At 43.4% G+C, this 25,115-nt stretch overlaps 1 protein-coding gene across 1 annotated transcript in view; it reads right to left on the reverse strand.

Moving 5' to 3' along the window:
- Positions 1–20,463, reverse strand: part of LOC112215216 (nucleolar protein 4-like) — a 36,876-nt gene extending 16,413 nt beyond the window's left edge. The window contains exons 1-4 of the mRNA XM_042299927.1: positions 20,103–20,463; positions 6,489–6,644; positions 2,676–2,787; positions 1,026–1,135 (exon numbers count right to left, since the gene is read on the reverse strand). Of these exons, the coding sequence (XP_042155861.1) occupies positions 1,026–1,135; positions 2,676–2,787; positions 6,489–6,644; positions 20,103–20,444 (720 nt within the window). The 5' untranslated portion in view covers positions 20,445–20,463. The remainder of the gene's footprint in view (positions 1–1,025; positions 1,136–2,675; positions 2,788–6,488; positions 6,645–20,102) is intronic.
- Between the last annotated feature and the right edge of the window lie 4,652 nt (positions 20,464–25,115).

Consider the following 25,115-nt stretch of genomic DNA (forward strand, 5'->3'; position numbering starts at 1 on the left):
GCATTTACCGAAGGCTCTATTAGTGATGCATGACATAATAAAGAGAGGGAGAGGAGGGGAAGAGAGGGTAGAGAGAGAGATTGAGAGAGTGGCAGAGAGATATCGAGATGAATTTAGCCACTTATGCATGTCTAAACAACATGCACAATCTCCAAACAAAAGCTGTGAAAAGTGACATCATGATGACATAGGCTAACATTCCCTGCGGTCATAATGTCATCTGGGCATGCAAAGGCGAGATTCATTCAAAATGGAACTGACAGTGAACTGTATCACTACAATATCTGAAAAATATGTTTAGTAGGCATAATATTGCTACTAGCCAATGGATCAAATTATTGTCAATATTGTAAATAAATATAAATGTGTAAAATACACATTACTAAACATGGTTTTAAGCACAGGGAATAGCTCTTACCTAGATAGGGTCCTGATTTTCACCTAAATAAAAACAGCAAGTTGTATAATACATGCTTCCTCTCTTTGTCAACAACACTTCTATCCTTCCGGTGATTTCACAAAAATCCTACTGCACGGGTGTGCATTGAAGTCCAGTGTTGGAGGAGAACAAGGCGGAGCTTTGCCTCTGATGGTAAATCTGCTGCTGCCTCCTATGCTTTGTTTGGTTAATTTGTTGATTCCCACCTCTGCATCTTTAAAAAAATAAATCACACTTTTTGATAATTTCTAGTAGGCCTATGCCTTGTGCTGAATGGGAAATTCTAGACAAAGATGATGAACTGAGTCAATCTGTGATTCTATTTTTGCAAACGATTAGAGTTGAGTGGGTCCTCTGGTTCCAGAGGATGTAAACCTCTCAGTGTCTCTCCAACTCACAAAGCAATAGAAAGTTGTGGATATGTGAAACATGTTGATGATTTCTCTCAATCAGCCCCCACACACACACACACCACTGTCACTCTCTCTTCTTTTTCTCTCTCTCCCCCTCTCTCTTTCTCACACACACACAGCTCAGCATTCACACACATGCAAGCACACACACGCGCACACACACTATGCCTTACCCGCTCATTGGCAGTCATGCACTGTAGTTTCATCTGTTTCAGGTAGGTGGCCGTCAGGGGCATGTTGTAGTCAATGAGGTCCGGGACCAGGGATGCTGGTCGATCATTTTCTGTCCATAACATAGAGCACAGGAGGTTGGTGGCACCTTAATGGGGATTACGGGATCGTGGGAATGGCTGGAGCGGAATAAGTGGAATGGTATCAAATAAATCAAACACATGGTTTGATGCCATTCCATTTGCTCCATTCCAGCCATTATTATTAGCCGTCCTCCACTCAGCAGCCTTCACTGACATAGAGATGGATACAGTAAGATGTTTTTCAAAACAAACAATCAAGTAAAGCAAGCCAGGTATGATCTCTTTTGTACCACTTTAACTGAACAAAACTCTCATGGCTCAAACCAAACAGACATGCCATTAGAGCTTTTTGACTTCTCCCACATGCTCTTTGGGCTCTGATACTCCCCTTCACTGTCTATTGGTTTTCTTTGACCAGAGAGTTCATTCATCTGATCTGGTTTCTCTGATCTTAAGTAGAAGCAGTCTCTGATTAAAAGGCAATAATGACAACCAGTAGGCACTGTGGCCCTTTTTTTCATATTCTGTTATATACTGTTGTTTTCTCACTGTGTATGTACAGTATATACTGTATTCTCAAAATAGCATATCCTAATATTTCCTTTACAAATGGTATACTGTCTATACACAACACATATTTATATTCTGGATTCTGACATATGCTCACTCTAATATATCTACTCTGGATTGTTAATTGGACTCTATATTTCTTGATTTTTTTGTTTGATTTCTCTTTTTTATTTTGTATTCTATTTGAGATACAATCTACTGCACTGTTGGAGCCAATAAACATAAGCATTTCGCAGCGCCTGCTATAACACCTGCAAATTTGTGTACGTGACAATAAACTTTGATTTAATTTGATCTGGAATCATGGACTGCTGTTCTAATGCTGTAAACCAGGGGCATTAAACTCATTCCATGGAGGGCCTAGTGTCTGCAGGTTTTTGACAACCAGGTGAGGGGAGTTCCTTACTAATTAGTGACCTTAATTAATCAATTAAGTACAAGGAAGGAGTGAAAACCCACAGACACTCGGCCCTCCGTGGAATGAGTTTGACAACTATGCTGTAAACTAAATAGGAAGCCGTCTGTGTTCCCCACCATGGCCACTAGAGGGACCCCGTGCTACTTCTTTTGGAACATCTCTTTCATAATTTAGGACCTCTTGGGTCTTTCTTGCATCACTTGATGGCCTCTGCTTTCAACCAAAGTCCACACCTTTAATTGGCTGACGAAACATACACAGAGACCTAAGATATATTTAAACGACATATTGGACATTGAGTTGAGGGTGTGAAACACAACGAATATGGAGCTATAAATGTACTAGCAGTCAATTTAATATTTCATTATTTGTGGTAGCATTGCAATTAATAATTTAAACAAAGGCAGTAAGAAGGTGATACCTGTTATAATGATGCATTAAAAGTATTTGGCATTGTTGCTATTCAGATAGATATCAAATTGAAAGAGGCCTTTCTTTTCAAACAAGGATTTAATGACTGAATAAATATAGACAGTAAATTAATAAAAAGGAACCAGTTGACTGACTGGGAAGTTAGTTACCTTTAAACTCTGCAGTGTTGGGATTGATGTGCATCCTTTTCTGACACTCTCCACAGCTCATTAGGAAGCGTGTCACTGCCTCCCTGGGCAGGAAGGCATATGTCTCCGCTATCTGTGCCAGGGGAAAGGTCAGAGGACAAAGCACAGGTCAGGAAGGACAGGAGCAAAGGAGGCATGAACTGTTATTAAAGCCTGGGATCAATGATTATGTTAATGCTGTGTTATGTGGCATGGTGAGGAATGAGGAAGGAATCCTCCCTCAAGGACTGCAACAACCTCTCTCTCTCTCTTGTCTACTGCCGAAGCCCTGACCGTTTGACTCTACCATCTATTTACAGTGCATTTGGAGTATTCAGACCCCTTGACTTTTTCCACATTTTGTTACGTTACAGTCTTATTCTAAAATGGATTACATTGCCCCCTCTCCTCCCCATCAATCTACACACAATACCCCATTATGACAAAGCAAAAACAGGATACATTTTTTATTGTTGCAAATATTACATTTACATAAGTATTCAGACCCTTTACTCAGTACTTTGTTGAAGCGCCTTTCGCAGTGATGACAGCCTCAAATCTTCTTGGGTATGACGCTACAAGCTTGGCACACCTGTATTTGGGGAGTTTCTCCATTCTTCTCTGCAGATCCTCTCAAGCTCTGTCATGTTGGATGGGGAGCGTTGCTGCACAGATATTTTCAGGTCTCTCCAAAGATGTTTGATCGGGTTCAAGTCCGGGCTCTGGCTGGGCCACTCAAGGACATTCCTATGTTGTCTTTGCTATGTGCTTAGGGTCCTTGTCCTGTTGGAAGGTGAACCTTCACCACAGTCAGGTCCTGAGTGCTCTGGAGCAGGTTTTCATTAAGGATCTCTCTGTACTCCGTTCATCTTTCCCCCGATCCTGACTAGTCTCCTAGTCCCTGCCGATGAAAAACATTCTGACAGCATAATGCTGCCACCACCATGCTTCACCATGGGGATGGTGCCAGGTTTCATCCAGACGTGAAGCAAGGCATTCAGGCCAAAGAGTTCAATCCTGGTTTCATCAGACAAGAGAATGTTGAGAGTCATGGTCTGGGTGCCTTTTGCCAAACTCCAAATGGGCCTTTTACTGAGGAGTGGATTCCGTCTAGCCACGATATCATAAAGGCCTGATTGGTGGAGTACTGCAGAGATTGTTCTCCCATCTCCACAGAAGAACTCTGGAGCTCTGTCAGAGTGAACATCAGGTTCTTGGTCACTTCCCTGAACAAGGCCTTTCTCGCCCGATTGCTCAGTTTGGCTGGGAGGCCAGTTCTAGAAAGAGTCTTGGTGATTCCAAACTTTAAGATTTTCTTTTTAACCTTTATTTAACCAGGCAAGTCAGTTAAGAACAAATTCTTATTTTCAATGACGGCCTAGGAACAGTGGGTTAACTGCCTGTTCAGGGGCAGAACAACAGATTTGTACCTTGTCAGCTCGGGGATTCAAACTCACCTTATATAGACAGGTATGTGCCCTTCCAAATAATGTCCAATCAATTGAATTTACCACAGGTGGAATCCAATCAAGTTGTAGAAACATCTCAAGGATGCACCTGAGCTCAATTTCGAGTCTCATAGCAAAGGGTCTGAATACTTATGTAAATAAAGTATTTATGTTTTTCGAAAAACCTGTTTTCGCTTTGTCATTATGGGGTATTGCGAGTAGAATGATGAGGAAAATGTTTTAATTGATCCATTTTAGAATAAGGCTGAACCGTAACAAAATGTGGAAAAGGGGAAGGGGTCTGAATACTTTCCGAATGGTCAGAGCTGGGGCCTTTCTCCTCCTCATTTTCTCTCTCAGGTGTAGGTGACTCATATACAGTCAGGTTCAAAATGATTGGCAACATGATTTATTTTATACTATTGCAATTGCTCAGATAAAGAGGTTTTGTTTAACAAGTAATAAAAAAACAAGGGCCTCGAGACGAGTGGAAACAAAATAGCCCCAAAGACCCAACACCACATTTTACAGTACAGTGTAGGTATGAGATACTGGTGTGTGTGGCCAAAGAGCTATATTTTCATGTAATCTGACCATAGCACACCAAGTGCCAATGCCGTTTAGCAAAATCCAGGCGATGCTACGGTCAGATGACATGAAAATAGACCTCTTTGGCCACGCACATCAATGGTGGGTTTGGCATTGAAAAACAGAAGCATATGCAGAAAAGTACCTCGTAACTACTGTAAAATATGGTGATGTGCCAGGACATTTTAGCCAAAAACCTGGTTGCTTCTGCCAGGATGCTGAAAATTCGCCACAGGTGGATCTTCCAGAAAAACAATAACCCCAAAGACACATCAAAATCCACAAAGAAATTATTAATAGACCACAAAATCAACATTTTTCAATGGCCATCTCAGTGTCCAGACTTGAAAACCTGTGGTTTGAATTGAAGAGGCCGGCAGTCCATAAGCGCAGACAAAGGATATCAAGGATTTGGGAAGATTCTATATGGAGGAATGGTCTAAGATCCCTCCCAATGTGTTCTCCCAATCTCATAACACATTTTTGTGATTGTTCTTATTACTTGTTTAACTAAGTCTCTTTCTCTGAGCAATTGTATTAGTATAAAATAATATAATTTTCCACTTTTTGTATCATACAACATAGCTCAGTATTTGTATTATTTATATTATACAGTGTTTTTTGCTCATCTTTATCAAGGGTGCCAATCATTTCAGACCTGGCTGTATATTTCCCTCTCTCACGCTCTAGCTCCCTTCCCTGTTTATCTCTGCTTCTCTGCCCCCCTGGCATTTCCCTGCTAAACAAGGCGACCTTCATGTGACCATGGCGAGGCAGCAGGGGTGCCCAGCTCACCCCCCTCTCTCCTTCCCCCAGAGGCAGAGGAGAAGGAAAGGCCACCCAGAGGAATCTGCACTTCCCAGAAGGCCACAGTGACAGCTTCATATTATGCCCCAATGGCGCTCAGTGCCTTCTCAAAAGGGTACGTACTATGAGACATGACAGGACCTCTCTACGGGGCAGGGGCGAGAGGCGCGAGGGAGAAAAGGCCCTGGTCCCTGGGGGGTGTAACAGCCATGCTTCCAAAAAACTATCTCACAACACAGACAAAGACCCCCCAGCTGCAGACACAGACATGGCATCTCAGACCTAACTAGATGCTGAATACACTGGGTGAATACACTAGCACTGGGTGAATACACTAGCACTGGGTGAATACACTAGCACTGGGTGAATACAGATACACCATAGAACAATTTAATCTAGGAATGCATATGCTGTTGATTATGTGGTATATATGGATTTTACTTTTGCCTCCAGTTGAGGATGCCTTTTTTCCTTAGTAGCTACTGATGCTATGAATAAGAAATAGCCAGTCTATAAAATGTCTATTTTATGTGGCAGTCTCTAAGAGAATTGGAAGAATATGTTTTAGTACAGTCTTTAGCAGGGGTAGGCAACTAGATTCAACCAAGGGCCGATTTTTGTCGGTGCGGATGAGGAGGGAGCTGTATCATAATTATAATAATTTGTACACTGCAAATTGACCACAACTAAGCCCCAAACAGATTGTATTTGAAAATAACAATAATTTCATACCTTGATTACATTGAGACACAATCACATATGTCTCTTTTTTCATTTGTGTGAATACTTGGTGAACAGATTTCCTAAATGAAACTCATTCTTAGCAGAATACTGGTTGATTTTCATAGTTTTTTGCAACAACTAAACCCCCCCCCCCAAAACATATATAGATTTTTTTCCTTCTAAATACTTTGGAGGGACAAAATAAATCACTTGCGGGATGGCTTCTTACAGCTTTGTAGGTCTTCTTCTGGCCAGCGTGTTTAGGTGCTCTACCAAGGTCAGCACCCATCTCCACATGCATGGCATAGATGATGTCGAAGAAGTCCTCCACCACTGCCACCCTCTTCAGGGACAAGCTGTCCTGGGCCGAGCCTGCATCTGCACACTGGAAGACAGAGAGTGAAACATTCAGTACCCTGCCTGAGGAAGCTGAGGCCTGTGTGTGTGTGTGTGTCTGTGTGTGTCTCTGTGTGTGTGTGTCTCTGTGTGTGTGTGTGTGTCTCTGTGTGTGTGTGTGTCTTTACAAATTGCATTTTCACATGTATTAAATTTAGAGTTCACATGTTAACACCACTTTTTCACGTGAGGAGAATAACATGTTTTCACCTCACATGTGAAAATCACATTTTCCGTTTTACATGTAAGAACTCCAACTGTGTAACAAATCTCACTTTGACATGTGGAATTACAGATTCACATGTTTGGTTGAAATAATGTTATTCTCCATACATGTGAAAAGATGGTGTTAACAGTAGCAATGTTTCCACTGGTGGAATTAGGGTGACCACATCTAAAAAGCCCAAATGTGGGCCAAGGCAACGATTTTGCGGAACAGTCGACAGAATACATGTTTGGGGGGGCAGGTTAATGGATCATGTGCAAATGGCGACATAGTTCTGCTGTATGAAGGTCACTGCCTGTCAAAGGGGTCATCCTTAATTGCTACATCCATATAAATGAATGATATGTACCCGTTGATTCTTGAAGAATATAATGTATAAATGCCTCTTGAGCTTAATTCAACTGTTACATCCCATCAGAACCCAAAATATAAAATGTTTTACTCCAATGTTTGAAACAAAATAGATGTAAACAACCACTGCATAGCCTAAAAACATGCTTAAAAGTATAATTTTGTTATCATGGACATCGATAGTGTAGTGTACTGGTTGAGAGAAGGACATTTCTCCAGTCTCATCCCTCAGATTGTTACTGAAACTGTGGTGGGGAAAACACTTTGTTATTGTTTCAATTAAGGATTGCCGTAATAGTGTTATTATATGGTGCAATCTTCTAGTGAGTGAGTTACTTTTGTGCCATTAATATCAAGCAAACTTCTGAAGTCGAGAACAAAATTCTTACTATTGCAAACAAAAATAATGATATTGAAAGCAAAACATAAAACCCAAAATATTGATAGCAAAAACAAAACATTTCAAGGAAATAATTTTGAAATGTGAGAACAAATAAAATATAAATGGTTGCCCTAAAAAATGTAATCAGTGATTTTTTAAAATGATAACATGATTAAATAAAACGTCTCCCTCTTTCCTGCAATTTTCCCCATCTTTGGTTATGTTACACTGGCCTTTGCTTTCGCTGCCTTTTTTCCAGTTGCACGTTTTGGCAAATTTATTCCAGAAACATAGTATCCTGCATCCCACTACTAGTTTGCCTCTGAAGGTAAGCAGGGTTCCTGGATGGGAGACCAGATGTAGCTGGATGTGGTAAAAAAAGAAACCAGTGAAAAAAAAGTAAAAGGTGGGAACTTCACACTTGTCCCAGAACCACGTCTCACTCATATGATATAGATGTATTTTTTATTTTTCACGTGATTTGTTTCATGTGTTTTTTTGTAAGGGTGTGTGTGAGCACATGCATGTATACCACATGGGGATGTGTGTCCCCCCTAGCGACAGCAAATAGCTAGCTTTTAGTGTGGCGCCAACTGGTAAGAGACTTTAGGAGGGTGGTCACGTGTGCTAGCAAGGCAGAGGTCACAATGTCGCATCAGGTACGTCCAACTTGGGACGAAATGGTACTCGCAGCTTGTCTTCCGTTACAGATGGTGCCGTGACCCAGATCTACAGTTGCTTTCAGCTCAACGATGGTGTCGCTACTGAGTAAGTTTAAGGGGTGAATGGAGCACATGGGGATGTGTGAAACACACTCCTCAGCCTGAAATGTCCCCCCTATCGACAGCAAATAGCTAGCTTTTAGTGTGGCGCCGACTGGTAAGATACTTCAGGAGGGCGGTCAAGTGTGCTAGCAAAGCAGAGGTCCCGAGTTCGCACCAACTGTGAGCCCAATTCGGGAGGGAGTGTACTCACTAAGCAAGCAGCGTGACGTCCTTTACACATGCACGTGTGTGTATCAGTTCTATATGGAAAGATATATCTGGAACATAATAGTCATGAAAATCTGAAAATATCCTAACCCCCTATTAGGTGATGCAGGGGTCGTAGTGTGAATGTTAACAAGATGGCTTTCTTATTCAAGCATTGAGAACAGTGAGTATGATTCAGCAGAGTAATATGGATCAGCACACAGGAGAAAAGAATATGGAGCAACTCAAACAGGGTGCAGGAAAAATCACCACTGGGTCAGCTCTCCTGAGATGTCCAGTGCTACTGTCTGTGTCTATGTAGATCCCAGCTCTACAGGCTGGCTGCCTGTCTGTGTTTATGTAGATCCCAGCTCTACAGGCTGGCTGCCTGTCTGTGTCTATGTAGATCCCAGCTCTACAGGCTGGCTGCCTGTCTGTGTCTATGTAGATCCCAGCTCTACAGGCTGGCTGCCTGTCTGTGTCTATGTAGATCCCAGCTCTACAGGCTGGGTGCCTGTCTGTGTTTATGTAGATCCCAGCTCTACAGGCTGGGTGCCTGTCTGTGTCTATGTAGATCCCAGCTCTACAGGCTGGCTGCCTGTCTGTGTTTTATGTAGATCCCAGGCTGGGCTGGCTGTCTGGCTGTCTGCTCTGGCTGGCTGCCTGTCTGTGTTTATGTAGATCCCAGCTCTATGTAGATCCCAGCTCTACAGGCTGGCTGCCTGTCTGTGTCTATGTAGATCCCAGCTCTGCAGGCTGGCTGCCTGTCTGTGTTTATGTAGATCCCAGCTCTACAGGCTGGCTGCCTGTCTGTGTTTATGTAGATCCCAGCTCTACAGGCTGGCTGCCTGTCTGTGTCTATGTAGATCCCAGCTCTACAGGCTGGGTGCCTGTCTGTGTCTATGTAGATCCCAGCTCTACAGGCTGGGTGCCTGTCTGTGTCTATGTAGATCCCAGCTCTACAGGCTGTCTGCCTGTCTGTGTCTATGTAGATCCCAGCTCTACAGACTGGCTGCCTGTCTGTGTCTATGTAGATCCCAGCTCTACAGGCTGGCTGCCTCTCTGTGTCTGTGTAGATCCCAGCTCTACAGGCTGGCTGCCTGTCTGTGTCTATGTAGATCCCAGCTCTACAGGCTGGGTGCCTGTCTGTGTCTAAGCAGATCCCAGCTCTACAGGCTGGCTGCCTGTCTGTGTCTATGTAGATCCCAGCTCTACAGGCTGGCTGCCTGTCTGTGTCTATGTAGATCCCAGCTCTACAGGCTGGGTGCCTGTCTGTGTCTATGTAGATCCCAGCTCTACAGGCTGTCTGCCTGTCTGTGTCGATGCAGATCCCAGCACTACAGGCTGTCTGCCTGTCTGTGTCTATGTAGATCCCAGCTCTACAGGCTGGCTGCCTGTCTGTGTCTATGTAGATCCCAGCTCTACAGGCTGGCTGCCTGTCTGTGTCTATGTAGATCCCAGCTCTACAGGCTGGGTGCCTGTCTGTGTCTATGTAGATCCCAGCTCTACAGGCTGGCTGCCTGTCTGTGTCTATGTAGATCCCAGCTCTACAGGCTGGGTGCCTGTCTGTGTCTATGTAGATCCCAGCTCTACAGGCTGGGTGCCTGTCTGTGTCTATGTAGATCCCAGCTCTACAGGCTGGGTGCCTGTCTGTGTCTGGGGCTAGCCTAACAGAGTGTCTCCTGACAGTTGTCACTGATCCAGGCTGCTGCTTCTGGCTCTTGGTATCATCACCCACTCACTGTCCAGAGCACTGCTGAGACTGGGGATAGCACTGGGTCTAGTGTACTGCGGTGGGCACTGATTCATTTTGTGTTTAGGGAATTAGCTGCCAGATTAGCTTCCCCTTAGCAGAGCTTCTTCACCCCTGCAGAGTCGGTCTCTTTCTCTGTTACACACACTTGGAGATTGCGCCACTGCAGGCAGGCAGGCAGGCAGGCAGGCAGGCAGGCAGGCAGGCAGGCAGGGCGGGCGGGCGGGCGGGCGGGCGGGCGGGCGGGCGGGCGGGCGGCGGGCGGGGAGAGAGAGAGATACATACACGTCCCTTGGCTTCATTTGATGGGCACCACCTCACCCCTGCAGTCAGTGTTTAAAAATAACACCACCTCTAGTCCTGTCCAATGCAGAAAGCTACTCCTACAGCCAGCTACCCTGCTTCCCATGTAGCTGACCCTGTAACCATAGAAACTACCACAATCTCTCTCTCCGGCAGGTGTGGTTGGAACTCACATCCCTACGACAGTGGCCTCTCTGCTTAATAGCCCACCTACCACATGGTCTTTCTTTCACGTGGTCACCGCTGGGTTTTCTCTCTCTCCTTTTCTCCCTCAACTTTTCTGTATCTCCTTGTTACATTTGTCTCTATTCTTTATAACTTCCTTGTGTAGGTTTATCTGGTGTATTATTTCCTTGAGAAATGAGTTATATGTAAACAAAAGAACATGTGAACTGAGGCTTATGTGCATGGTTTATAGCTCTGAATAGAAGCTGAGGTCAGTGAAACAAAATAATGGAATATTATATGTATCTAGTTGAGTTCCTGGTAGACAGCACAGATGTAGGTTCCAAAAGCTGTGCTTTGTGACTAGCTGTGAGATGTCAGGGGATGTGTTCTAGTGTTCCCGGAGGAGGGTCCAGAGTTCAGAAAGTTCTCCTCTGGCATCACTGAGGAATCTCACTATTTTTCTCTCCTTTAACATTTTTATCCTGTTCCTGCTATCTGACGTTTCTTTCTCTCTTCTTCCTCCAACGGTGTCCTTCTCCTCCTCGCTCCCTCTGTCCCGTTCATTCTTTCTTCCCCTTCTCCTTCCTCCTGCTCTCCCAAGTGCAAGGTAATGATCGTTGCCATGGCAACTAAAACCAGCTCCCAGAGCAGGTTTGTTTTAATCCGGCCCCACTCCTCTCTCTCTCTCTCTCTCTCACTCACCACTCTCCTTCCCTGTCAGCATGTTCTAAATGTAATAGCCTACTGATAATGCTAACAATTCGGATCATCATCACTCCTGTCTCATTTTCCTGATGACATCATCATTATTCAGGACAGAAATAGTGAATGAGCTAATTTTTTTTTGCATTCTCTAAAAAATAGTAATCCAACCTAGGATGCTTTTGTACTGCACATACTTGGACATCTACCAGTGTTAGATCTACTATTGTCCTCTAACACAGCAACACTTTATATCTCACTAAGTAAGATTCCAATAGCTGTTGTTGCCTCTTATGCCTCCTCGTTTTTGAGTGAACTGTGGTACAGCAAAGATTCCATCACCCTTGGCAGGAATCAACCCAGAGTCAATACAGCCATCCATTTTGCTAAAAGATTTTGGATCCCTTTGAAGGGTTGCATGTGTGTGTGTGTGTGTGTGTGTGTGTGTGTCAGTGTCTGTGTGCGTATGTGCACGCTCATGTTTCTGTGTTTAAATGCTCCTCTGTCTGTTTATTCAGCATAGTTCACAAGGTGTATGTTGCGTTGCTGGAGGAGACCAGCTGTTGAATGATTGTGTAACTATGTGTTCTCATCAGCATCACAGCGTTTTACAGGAGGAAGACATGTCAGCAGCCCTAATCACCATCACCACATAAACCTATCAACACCCCAACTCTCTCTCTCTCTCATTCTTCCCCTCTCTCTTTCTCCCCATCTTTCTAATCCCATAGGACTTTGCTCTCCCCATCCCCTCCTATCTCGCTCTCTCTCTCCTCTCCCTGTCCCGCTCCAAACAGCTCTGTTGCTAGGAGACTGGAGGGGTTGAATCGGAGGAGGGGAGAACAGGAGGTGAGGAGAGAGCGGAGAAGAGGAGAGAGCAGTCCTGCACACAGACGAGTCGGGGGGGGCTGGAGGCAGCTGGGTCACACAGACAGGCCAGTGGAGAGAGGAAGGGAGAAAAACACAGCAAACATTTAAAATGGAAAGGGCACTTTATCCTCAATGGAGTAGGGAGAGCAAACACTATAAATCCCTACAGCCATCACAGCACATACATCATAGGATTTACAGTTATATGTTGTCTCAAATACCGCCAGCAGCAATACTACAGGTACAGTATAGCTACACTACCAGTCAAAAGTTTTAGAATAATAGTGAAGACATCAACACTTGGAAATAACACATATGGAATCATGTAGTAACCAAAAAAGTGTTTCATATTTTATATTAGAGATTCTTCAAATAGCCACCCTTTGCCTTGATGACAGCTTTGCACACTCTTGGCATTTTCTCAACCAGCTTCACCTGGAATGCTTTTCCAACAGTCTTGAAGGAGTTCCCACATATGATGAGCACTTGTTGGCTGCTTATCCTTCACTCTCCTGTCTGACTCATCCCAAACCATCTCAAATTGGTTGAAGTCGGGGGATTGTGGAGGCCAGGTCTTCTGATACAGCATGCCATCACTCTCCTTCTTGGTCAAATAGCCCTTGCTATATTTGGATTTGTTTAAGACTTTTTTGGTTACTGTCACACCTTGATCTGTTTCACCTGTCTTAGTGATTGTCTCCACCCCCTCCGGGTGTTGCCCATCTTCCCCATTTTCCCCAGTGCATTTATACCTCTGTTTGTCTGTTGGCAGTTCGTTTTGTTTCGTCGAGCCTACCAGCGATCTTCCCTTGCTCCTGTCTTTCTCTAGTTTTCCCATTTTTTTACCATTCTGCCTGCCCTGACCCTGAGCCCACCTGCCATTCTGTACCTTGTCACACCTCCCTGGATTACTGACCTTTGCCTGCCCTAACCTTGAGCCTGCCATTCTGTACCTTTTGGACACTGCTCTGGATTTACTGACCTCTGCCTGCCCTTGACCTGTCGTTTGCCCTCTTTTTGTAATAAACGTTTGTTACTTCGAAACAGTCTGCATCTGGGTCTTCTCCTGAGCCTGGACAGTTACTACATGATTCCATATGTGTTATTTCATAGTTCTGATGTCTTCAATATTATTCTACAATGTAGAAAATAGTAAAAATAAAGAAAATCCTTTGAATGAGTAGGTGTTCTAAAACTTTTGACTGGTAGTTTATGTGTAAACGAATGAATAATTATGAGATATAATAAGCTACAGTACATGAAAAGATAGCTGTAATCATATTTTTTACCTTTATTTAACTAGGCAAGTCAGACAGGAACAAATGAATTCTTATTTTCAACAACGGCCTAGGAACAATAGGTTAACTGCCTTGTTCAGGGGCAGAACGACATAGTTTTACCTTGTCAGCTCAGTGATTTGATCTTGCAACCTTTCAGTTACTAGTCCAACACTCTAACCACTAGGCTACCTGCCGCCCCATGATATTAACCTATAAATATTATTATGGGTGGCTGTGGCAGAGAGACGGCGCTCCAAAGAAATAAAGAAGGACAGTTGGGGTAAAGGATGGCTGTTTCAACAGCGCCAATGACTCAGATTATCTCATTGCAGATGTGACAACAGGTCACCTTTTAAAGTCCCATCTCATCGTGGTAAACCCATCAGCGAGGTAATAGACGCATAAATAGGAAAGCCCTAGTGTCCTCAGTGGGGAGGGGGTAGAAGGGGGGTACCACAGTGAGGAAGGGGCTAAGGGACTAGGACAACCTAATAGGGTGAAAAAGATATAAAACATAATCTCCTTGACCCTCTTTTTAATACGTACCTTCACCCTCTCCTCTTTCTGTCAGCCACCCTCCTTTATTTCCTCCCTTTCTCTTTTTTTCTCCCTGTTCCTTTGCTCACTCTGTTCTCCAGACTCTGTTGATGTTCCAGTCACCACCCCCAAACGGAACATTCTGATGTACTACACATTTGTTCTGCAATCTGGGCCTAACACATTCCTTTTATCATTGTGTTATTACTACATAATACTATATATTCTCTATTTATGTTACTCTGATGTAGTTTGTTAAATATTGGTCCTACTACTGCATAAGAAAATTACAGTAGCACTACAGAGTGTAGTAGTAAGATTCAACACTGAGTCGTAAGGCTGTGTGTGTGTGTGTGTGTGTGTGTGTGTGTGTGTGTGTGTGTGTGTGTGTGTGTGTGTGTGTGTGTGTGTGTGTGTGTGTGTGTGTGTGTGTGTGTGCTACGATCTGGAGCAGAGCTCAAACTCTCTCCCACACAGGGGCGAGGCCTCCAGACCAGTTAAAAATTGTGTTAATTTCTCCTCCTATGGGAGCAAAGAACTGTCTCTCCATGGCAACAGAGAGGGTGCTTAGAGGAGGAAAACCAAGCAGGGCGATCAACGACCCCCTTTTGTACAGAGGCACACACACACACACACACACACACACACACACACACAGTAACATACATATTTTTACACAAAAACACACACACTCAAATATGAACCCACTGTGATATCACACTCCATGCACAGCTTACTAGAGATTAATTACAAAAATATTATCAAAAGGCTAGGAACACATTGGCTTCAAATATGTAGACCTATCGAATTCCCTGGTCCTAGAAGAGGCCTCATTCACACAAAAAAGTGGTTAAATTGTGTGTCTATGTGTGTCATCTACATCCAAAGCAGAGGAACCTTGCACATAATTTATTAGGGGACACTGAGGGCCCAAATTCAATATATTTTATTATGTGTAAAATTAACTGTATAGGGATCAGATTGAGGAGGCACTAGAGGCACTCCCCCATGGCCAAAGAAGCACTAAAATAACCACAGCACACAATCACTACTAAAAAAGTAGGTAAATTGGAGATATGGTTTGAGAGAGGCCTTGTTGCAGAAACATCAACATCAAAAGCAGTCTTTATTATAATGCCTTGTCCTTTTTATAATAAGGGGGCAATCTGCTTCATCCATTTTTGGACATCTGAATTAATTAAATGTATCCATTTATTCTTGAAGAATATTTGTTTTACCTTTATTTAACTAGGCTAGTCAGTTAAGAACAAATTCTTATTTTCAATGACAGCCTAGGAACAGTGGGTTAACTGCCTTGTTCAGGGGCAGAACGACAGATTTTTACATTGTCAGCTTGGGGATCTTGCAACCTTTCGGTTACTAGTCCAACGCTCTAACCACTAGGCTACCTGCCACCCCATGATATTAACCTATAAATGTTTCATGAGCTTAGTTCAACTGTCGTTCCCCATCAGAACCCAAAAAATAAACTTATTTCACTCCAAGGTTTGATACAAAGCAAATGCAAACAAACATTATATAGCCTCAAAACATGGTTAAAGCTATAATTTTGATATACAGTATATCATGGATAGCCAATCCTTGCACCCATAGTTAAGTCTATGCATTTGAGAGTGGTTACATTTCTCCAGCTCCGTCCCTCAGCTTTTTACAGAAACAGGGGTGGGGAGAACACTTTATTATTGTTTCAACTGCCGATTGCCGCTTTAAGGTCAATTCTCCCCCGTCTCGCCAGGTGTGGTGAAGTGGTGTTTTTGGGTAAAGTATTCAGCATTTGGTGTAGACTTAATAACCCATGTGCCAACCCATAGAGACTAAACAGGAGGGATAAAACAATGGCTAGATTATGCTGGAGTTGTGCCATGCAAAACTGTTAGCATTAATGCAAATGTTGTTGAATGAAAGGAGCACTATTCTTTTGACTCCGTGCCCTTCTAACAGAGGGGAGCTCTCAGGAGAAGTGGAAAAATTAATCAGATAATAATGATGATGTTCATGCTCCATTTTGATGGCAGAACACAAATATTTCGTACTTAATTTCCGTTCCATGTCTGCCTCAGAGGGGGGGACATACTCAACTACTCCAACACCGCTCAGCCTTTTCTTTCTGCTGTCTTTCATTAAGTTACAATAATATATTCACTGGTTTACAGCAGGTTACAGGATTACAGAGCGTTTAAGACCTCAATTAACCCTTTATGTCCTTTATGACAGCACTTCCTACAACCTTAGTCTCAACAAGGGTAGCTTACATATGGAGTCCCATGCCTAAGGCTGTGCTGTGTGTGGTGAGAAAGTCCTACCAAACCCAGACTGTGAATGAGGGATAGAGATATTTACAGGTTGCTGTTGGCATGGCAACAAAAAGCAACAGCTCTCATCCATTAAAAAAAAATTCACTGCCATACTCTGAGCAACAAAAGAGAAATTAACACAACATTCCTCTTTGAAATGGAGGGCACACACCTATTGCTGAATAAATGATTATATGTGCAAACCAGATTAGTGTTAGACTATACTATATATGGTGGCAGAGTATTTTATATCTGCTAATAATACTGTATAACTAAAAATAACAGGCTGGTATGAATTAATGAAGTAATAGTGGTGTGTGAATGTACCACTACAGTGTGCATGTCTACGGTAGTGTATGACTGCAGAGCGTCTCACCGTGCCATGGTCTATCTATGGTTATATTCACCTCCTCTCTGCTTGGGCTCTAATCACGACATAATGAGAGTTAAACAAAGTTGCATCCCCACACTGAGTCCTGCTGGATTCTCTAAGCACGGGCTGTTCTGCTGCGTTCACAACATTTTAGTTTTTTATTTAAACTTTATTTAACTAGGCAAGTCAGTTAAGAACAAATTCTTATTTACAATGACGGCCTACCAAAAGGCAAAAGGCCTCCTATGGGGACAGGGACTGGGATTAAAAATAAAATAAATGAAATAAAAATATAGGACAAAACACACATCAGGACACGAGAGCCAACACAACACTACATATTTTGGAAACTCGGAACTACCGAGTTAAAGCGAACGTAACTTATTTGCTAGAGATTCTTATTGGTTGATTCTAAAACTTCCCAAGTTGGAAACTCGGGTATCATCGTTCTATAATTAGTAACCAATGCGGAGATGTCTCAGTTTCCGACATGACTTGAATGCAGCATTAGTCATACAGAAGGAGAGCAAGAGAGAGGACTGGGATATAGGCAGAGACAGAGAGTGTGAAAGAGAGATAGAGATTCCATACAATCCCATCAACTGTCTGAAATTAAGATTACACTAGGTCCATGCTGCAAAACTGTTTAAATCCACAATTCCCTTTAGTCAGTATCTGTCTCCTTCCTTCCACTCCTGGGCAATCCTGTATAACTATCTCTGTGTTTACACCAACTGAAAACAGGTTCCTTTCTGCCCATCAACCACCATGCCATCCCCACCCACACCCCCTCGTTTAGACCCCACAGTGAAACTTGGCAGACCCCAGGAGCAGCTGCAGAGAGGCCACCAACGCACATGCTGTGGAAACACACCCCCACCACACAGGAGTGGTCCCGGGGGGCATTGGGCATTGTGGTTTTGTACTCTCTGTCTGTGTGTGTGTGTGTGTGTGTGAGAGAGAGAGAGAGAGAGAGAGAGAGAGAGAGAGAGAGAGAGAGAGAGACAGATAGAGGCAGAGAGAGAGAGAGAGAGAGGGAGGGCAGGTCTAGGCGTACCTTTTTTCTGTATCTTGTATGTATTTATTTGGTTGGCACATGGCGTAGGCCTGAAGCAGACAGAGCGAGAGAATGAAGAAGAGAAGGAGATCTGAGGACTGATAGCACATGACCGTTAAATCGACTGATACACTATCTACCACTCAGTAAGGGAACAGTCCAGGATGACATACCACTGGCTGACAGACAAGAGAACAGACACACAAACCGCCTCCACACTCACATTGATACACATGGACCTTTCTCATGTCTAATTGCACCTCAATTTCACTATTTGACCTTCTACTTCCCACTTTAATTAATGCTGTAATTACTGCCTTGTGTTTGCTTATGTTTTTCTCTTTGTTGTGGAGTTTTGCACAGGTGGGGGCTGGACATGGGGGAGTCCACTGCTTTTTCCCATCAAGAATTACATATGTGATATTCAGGAATACTCTCATTTAGTAGGACTGGAAATCCCACATAGTCCTCTATAACATAATTTGTATGCTCTTCTCACTCATGCATGGAGTAAAAAATTGTTCCCTGCCCAGGCTCCAACCTTGTATTCCTCTAGATCAAGTTACTGTACATTTACAAACTTGGCCCTTACAGATTGACTTCAGTTTAGCCATTTCTGGGTTTGTTCCTTGGACATCAATCTGTGTCAAAATAAAAGGCTGTGGCCCACAAGCAATGTAAGATTGATAAAGTGTTGAAAAAAGGGACATTTAATAACTATAATGTGACATAATGACACGTAAAGACTGATTCCTGTGGGTAATAAATGTTGTTGCTCAAAAATCTATCATGTCATCGATAACAAACACAAAAGAAAAAGGTAATGTGACGCTCCATCATCAAAAGGTAACGATGGAGGTACGCCAGCAGCATACCACCCTGCATACATCAATACATCACGGCTGGCTTGCTTCTGAAGCTAAGCAGGGTTGGCCCTGGTCAGTTCCTGGATGGGAGGCCAGATGCTGCTGGAAGTGGTGTTGGAGGGCCAGTAGGAGGCACTCTTTCCTCTGGTCTAAAAAAAAAGACAAAAAAATCCCAATTCCCCAGGGCAGTGATTGGGGACACTGCCCTGTGTAGGGTGCTGTCTTTCGGATGGGCTGTTAAATGGGTATCCTGACTCTCTTAGGTCATTAAAGACCCCAGTGTCTGGATAAAATTCCCAATATGGCCCTCAAACCATCATGGGCACCTAATAATCCCCAGTTTACAATTGGCTCATTCATCCCTCAAATTAATGTTTGTCAATTAGTTCAAGACATTCAAACAAAAAAAATATGCTAATGTTTACAATACATTTAGGTTCGGATGTTCAAGGCTTGTGGTGCACAATTAGCCATCCCCATTGAAAATAGGATGGCTTTTGTGAATGTATGCTATCATACGAGGTAAAGGTGAACATGATCAAATATTTGGATAATCTATAAACACCCCCCACACACACACACATCCCCCATTTGGGCACGCTGCTGGCACTCAATGTATGCGCATTCACTCAATTGTCCTACACGGCAGGAGTCTGGACCAGACATAGGCTACTAGGCATATGCCTACTTTTTATCATTGTTTTGTGAATGGGCTATTAACTCATAAATACTGCTTAGTAGCATAACGCACTGCATGTCAGTGCTATATACACCCTGATTCGAATCCAGGCTGTATCACAACCGGCCGTGATTGGGAGTCCCATAGGGCGGCGCACAATTGGTCCAGCGTCGTCCGGGTTTGGCCGGTGTAGGCCGCCATTGTAAATAAGAATTTGTTCTTAACTGACTTGCCTAGTTAAATAAAGGTTACATTTAATTATAAAAAAAATAATGATAACGATTCGTTAACAGAACATTAACCAAGTCATTCGCGAGACGAGCACAGAAAGATACCCCACACTGGCGATTTTGCCTCTTTATGCACCGGCGTTGCTATGGCAGCTGATGGGGATGGGAGTATGACTGCTCTGTTCAGAGGATGAGAGTCGGAATAGGTTAGAGTCTGTGAATAGGTTAGGGTGAGGAGGGAAAACCAAACACTGAAAAGTTGTAATCAAATAGCCTATGACAGGTACATGTGGTTGTGGTGAAATCAAATAGCCTAGGTTTAACTGATGGCATGGGACGTGTCATGCGACCGCACGCATACACACACAAACACGCACACTTTACCGTTGACTTGACCGGGACATATAGGACCGGCTTCCCTGACGCTCCTTTCTTGTGCTCCCCGAGGATGTTGCTCCCGACCTGAAACCCTTTCGACTTCACCCAGAATTTGAATTTAGCATTGATGTGACTATTGTCGACATACATGCTGTCCGACTCTTCGTTTTGCAACAATGTCTGCATGATTTTGTTGTATTTTCGCCGGGTGACGGTCTTTGTTTTACCCGAGTCCCCATATGTCCGGAGGCACCAGTCCTGAAATTCACGGAACATCTCAGCCTCTAAAACGACGGGACTCTGGCTCCTTTTCGTTATATCAGTGCATGATGATTTTTTTGTTGCCATAGCGTTCGCTCTTGTAACACGTTTGTCCCTTCAAATAATAGGCTATAATAGCTAGGCTACTAAAATGCAGAATTACTCCTCCTCTGCCCGTCCCGCGTCGAGGAGGATGGTTCCGCAAATGGGATGGCTTTCTGCCTTTCCTTAAACTGGATTAAAGGCGTAGGAAACTGATTCGGGCAGCAGCTGCACACCTGTTTGCAGAGACGCTTTGCCTGCTGTCCCGAACCGCAACGGCAAAATGTCACTTGCTCACATATTCCGATGAGGAATTGAGGGAGGGGGCTGTCCTATAGTACGGGTATTTCCCACCTGTGCGTAAACGGTCTCTTGACTAGAAGCTGAGATATGGATAAAAAAACACAGTGCTCACTAAACAATAAAGAACAAAGGATGAGGGAAAACCTTGAACTGTGGTTTTCTATTGACATATATTCGGCATCCGAGCTGATGCAGACTCAAGTGAAAACCGTGACAATTCTCAAACATTTAGGCTACTCGGTATTGAGCCATGTAGGCTATCCTATCATCACAACCAGTCACGCGCACCGGGGATGTTTCCCTGCTTCCCACCTGTTTGAATGGGACCTGCGCGTGCACCATCCCGAACCGCCTATAGGACGTTCCGTAGAAATTATATTCTCAAAGAAGCAATAGGATATAAAGGCAACCTGTAAAACCAAGCATTTTAGGTTAATTTAAAGGCGTTATCTGTAAAGGAATTACAAGGCGCATTATAGGCAGCAGCCTAATCGTAGAATGTCCGATACACCGACGGCGCCTCTGCATCAATGAAGACCTATGATTCTTTGAGGAATTTCCTCAAATATGAATAAGACATCTTAAATATACACTGTTAATTTGGTGGTCATGAGAAAACGGTCTCTTATCTTCACTCACAAAAATAGACTGATATCAGATCTGGTCCGGACAGAAGATTGAATTATAGACCTATAGGAAATATAAATTGTGCATCTGTCCCACCCAAAAATTATAACTATTGCACATAGCCTACAGTGAGAGATTCACGAGTATGTAAAGTATTAACTCTATCTGTCTATGTGTTATTCCACACACATTGACCAGAAGAAAATCCATGGAGTTCAATAGACTCCGATCTGAGGTAAAAATGCTCTTAATGCTCTCTATGTTTTGGCATTTGCCTGGCTAGTGTCCTATAATGTTCCAGTGTGTTCTCTGTGTCCATATGTGTGTGAGGCCTCTGTAGAACCATGCTGGGACTGCTGCTGGTGGTGACTGCTCCTGTTGCCATGACAGCAGGGCAGCAGAGGTGGGATGCCCCATCCTCATCTCTCCATCCTCCCTCCATGACTCACACCAACACACAACGGAATTCTGGACAATAATACCACCCCTCTGCTCTCGCCTCCATATCCTAACACTGAATAATGAACAGCTTCAACTCAATCAATAGGTCCCTGACCAAATAACAATGTGTGTGTGTGTGTGTGTGAGAGAGAGAGAGAGAGAGAGAGAGAGAGAGAGAGAGAGAGAGAGAGAGAGAGAGAGAGAGAGAGAGAGAGAGAGAGAGAGAGAGAGAGAGAGAGAGAGAGAGAGAGAGAGAGAGAGAGAGAGAGAGAGAGAGAGAGAGAGAGAGAGAGAGAGAGAGAGAGAGAGAGAGAGAGAGAGAGACCCAGCCACACACAGATGAGCCACACACAGATGAGACTATTTCTTTTAGTTTCTTCATGTGGTATTATTTTGATACATATCTCACTGGCTGGACTGGCCTGCATTAGTAAAGGTTGAGTGGATTAGCCAGCCAGCTGAATGGCCCGGCTCAAGGCTGCATAAGTCCCAGCATCTGCTAGGGACCTGGTTTGAGATGCCACCGGAGTAGGAATGTTAAGTTGTTTCACAGTTTTTCTTGTTTGTTAACTCTTGATGTCACAGGAACACTGATGTAGGCTGCTCAATCTGATAAATCACATAACCAAAGGCACGTGTGTGTGGGTTTGGTATACTTGAACCTGAAAGGAATTTGGATTAAACATAGACACGCCATCACTGAGCACAGACATGGGCGAGCATACATGACACAAACACACACGCACGTGCGCACACAAGACAAGACCTCTGACTGAGAGGACCTTTAACCTGATCCAGCACCCCATTCCACAATCAAATGAGGTTCAGCTGGTGGGAAGTCACACTTTCTCACTCCTAATGAGGCGATATAGTGCTGGAATTATTGCCACTATCCCCCACTACAATTCTCCACCCCAGGGGTGGCCAGGGGTGACTCTGGTACTGACAGGCTGAGCTTACAGTGTGTCAGGCAGTGAGGGAGAGAGAGAGAGACAGAGAGAGAGAAAAAGAGAGAAACAGAGAAACATAGAGACAGAGAGAGAGAGAGAGAGACAGAGCGAGAGCGATGGGGAGAGAAAGAGAGAAAGACACAGAGAGAGAACAAAAGAGAAAGAGAGAGAGAGAGAGAGAGAGAGAGAGAGAGAGAGAGAGAGAGAGAGAGAACAAGAATGAGAGAGGAGAGAGAGTGTGGCTGAGATGGATGGAGACAGACAGTGTGAGACTGAATGAGAGAATAAGAGGCTGCTGAATCAGTCTCAGTTAGAATGACAAGTTAACCTTGCTCTGCGTGCTGATCCCAAACATACTGGTAACTGCACCTTCTTCTTTCTGTGCTGATCTTCTCCATATGATACTCCACTCTCAGAGAGATGATCTGTTGACTGCTGCCACCTGGAGGTCATTCTTTAGAACTCCTGCTATCAATTTGGTGGGGGAGATTGGGTTACCTGTTTATTCAGACATGGTATCATGGACCAGAAATTAGTAATCTAACTTCTGGACCACCAGAATTTAGATTACTGATCTGGAATGGTGGCGAGCTCAGGGTTGCGAAATCAAACAAACAATCTCAGTTCATCTAATTATGTTTTTAAATGTACTTATTTCTATAAAATATACAGTATGAGTCAAAAGTTTGGACACGCCTCCTCATTCACGGGGTTTTCTATATTTGACTATTTTCTACATTGTAGAATAATAGTGAAGACATCAAAACTAGGAAATAACACATATGGAATCATGTAGTAAACAAAAAAGTGTTAAACAAATAAAAATCTATTATATATCTGAGATTCTTCAAAGTAGCCACCCTTTGCCTTGATGATAGCTTTGCACACTCTTGGCATTCTCTCAACCAGCTTCACCTGGAATGCTTATCCAACAGTCCTGAAGGAGTTCCTACATATGCTTCACTCTGCATCCAACTCATCCCAAACCATTGGGACAGCAAAGTCAGTATGCAGACTGGAGACAACAGAATGGGCACAGTTACCATGGAAACACAAACGGCCCAGGCAAATCATGGCAACTGGTAACTAAGTAACAGGAAATGACAGACCATAGAGGCCGATAGGCCTGGTTAATCATGGAGGGAAAAGAGGTATGGGAGAGAGGGAGATATAGACAATTATACTTGCATATTTCTTTTCATGCTTTAGAACAAAATTAAATATTGAATACCTTTGAGCATAGTCTGGTAATTGTTTGTGTGTGTGTGTGTGTGTGCTTGTTCTTGCGTGTGCATGTGTGTGTGTGTGTGTGTGTGTGTCACAAAGACAAAGAGCTAGAGCATATACTGCAGGCCAATTATTTCTCCCCCAACCCCATTGCAGCTGTTTATGGGCTGGGCTCTGATTGTTTAAGAGACTCTTATAGGCTGATTAACTCTGGGTCTGTTTACTCAACTCTAATTGCACTCCCAGAGAGAGGCTGATAACACAAAGAGGGGGCCTTAGCTTTGCTCTATAGACTACAGAAGAATCTTCAGTTGGAAACCACACGGTATTAATACGCAGGAAGCACTTTGTGGAGAAGAGAGAAAGGAGTAAGCAATAGGTGTCATAGGCTGTTGAATTGGAAGAGCTACACTTTTCAAACTGATAAAACCCACAAACACATACAGTCATTCTATTTATACCCATGCAGCAAACACTCAGCCAATAACACCTGCATTGAGATTCTCCAGTTTCTTTTGGCCATTAGAGAAATAGAATTTCCACTTATAGTATTTGGACATTACAGATAATCTTTCCGATTTATTCTGCCAAATGTGTGAAATAAAAGGTTATAGAATAACAAAAGATAAAAATGGATAGATAATACATTTGATAATCAATATTATATTTTCTATCATTTGTATTATATATGTAATTGATCTATATAACCATGGGTATCACAATTCTTAAAACATCTGTGATTTTATTTCACCATGGGGGGAAAACCTACAATACTGTGTAAATACAACAACGTGGGTTTCATTGAATTAAGTGAGTCAGAACCCAAGACGATAGATGGCGCTGTTCAACAATCCTAAAGTCTTAGTGAAGTCTACAATGTGAGGACTGTGTGTCCAAGTGCATGCATGTGCATGTGTGCAGGCTGTACTTTTTTTGGGACTTGTGTGGTTCCCATTGTAACTGAGACTCAGAGCCATGGAGGTCTTTGAGGTGTGCATCAAGTCCTTCTCTAGGCTGCAAAGCTATGTCCTCAGGAGGCTGCAGACATTCGGCTTGGCCCCTAAGACCCTCACAAACTTTTACAGATACACCATTGAGAGACTCCTGTCGGGCTGTATCACCGTCTGGAGAGCCCACAATCGTAGGGCTCTCCAGAGGTTGGTGCAGT

Source organism: Oncorhynchus tshawytscha, linkage group LG16 (genome assembly GCF_018296145.1).
Source record: "Oncorhynchus tshawytscha isolate Ot180627B linkage group LG16, Otsh_v2.0, whole genome shotgun sequence".
Lineage (NCBI taxonomy): Eukaryota > Metazoa > Chordata > Actinopteri > Salmoniformes > Salmonidae > Oncorhynchus > Oncorhynchus tshawytscha.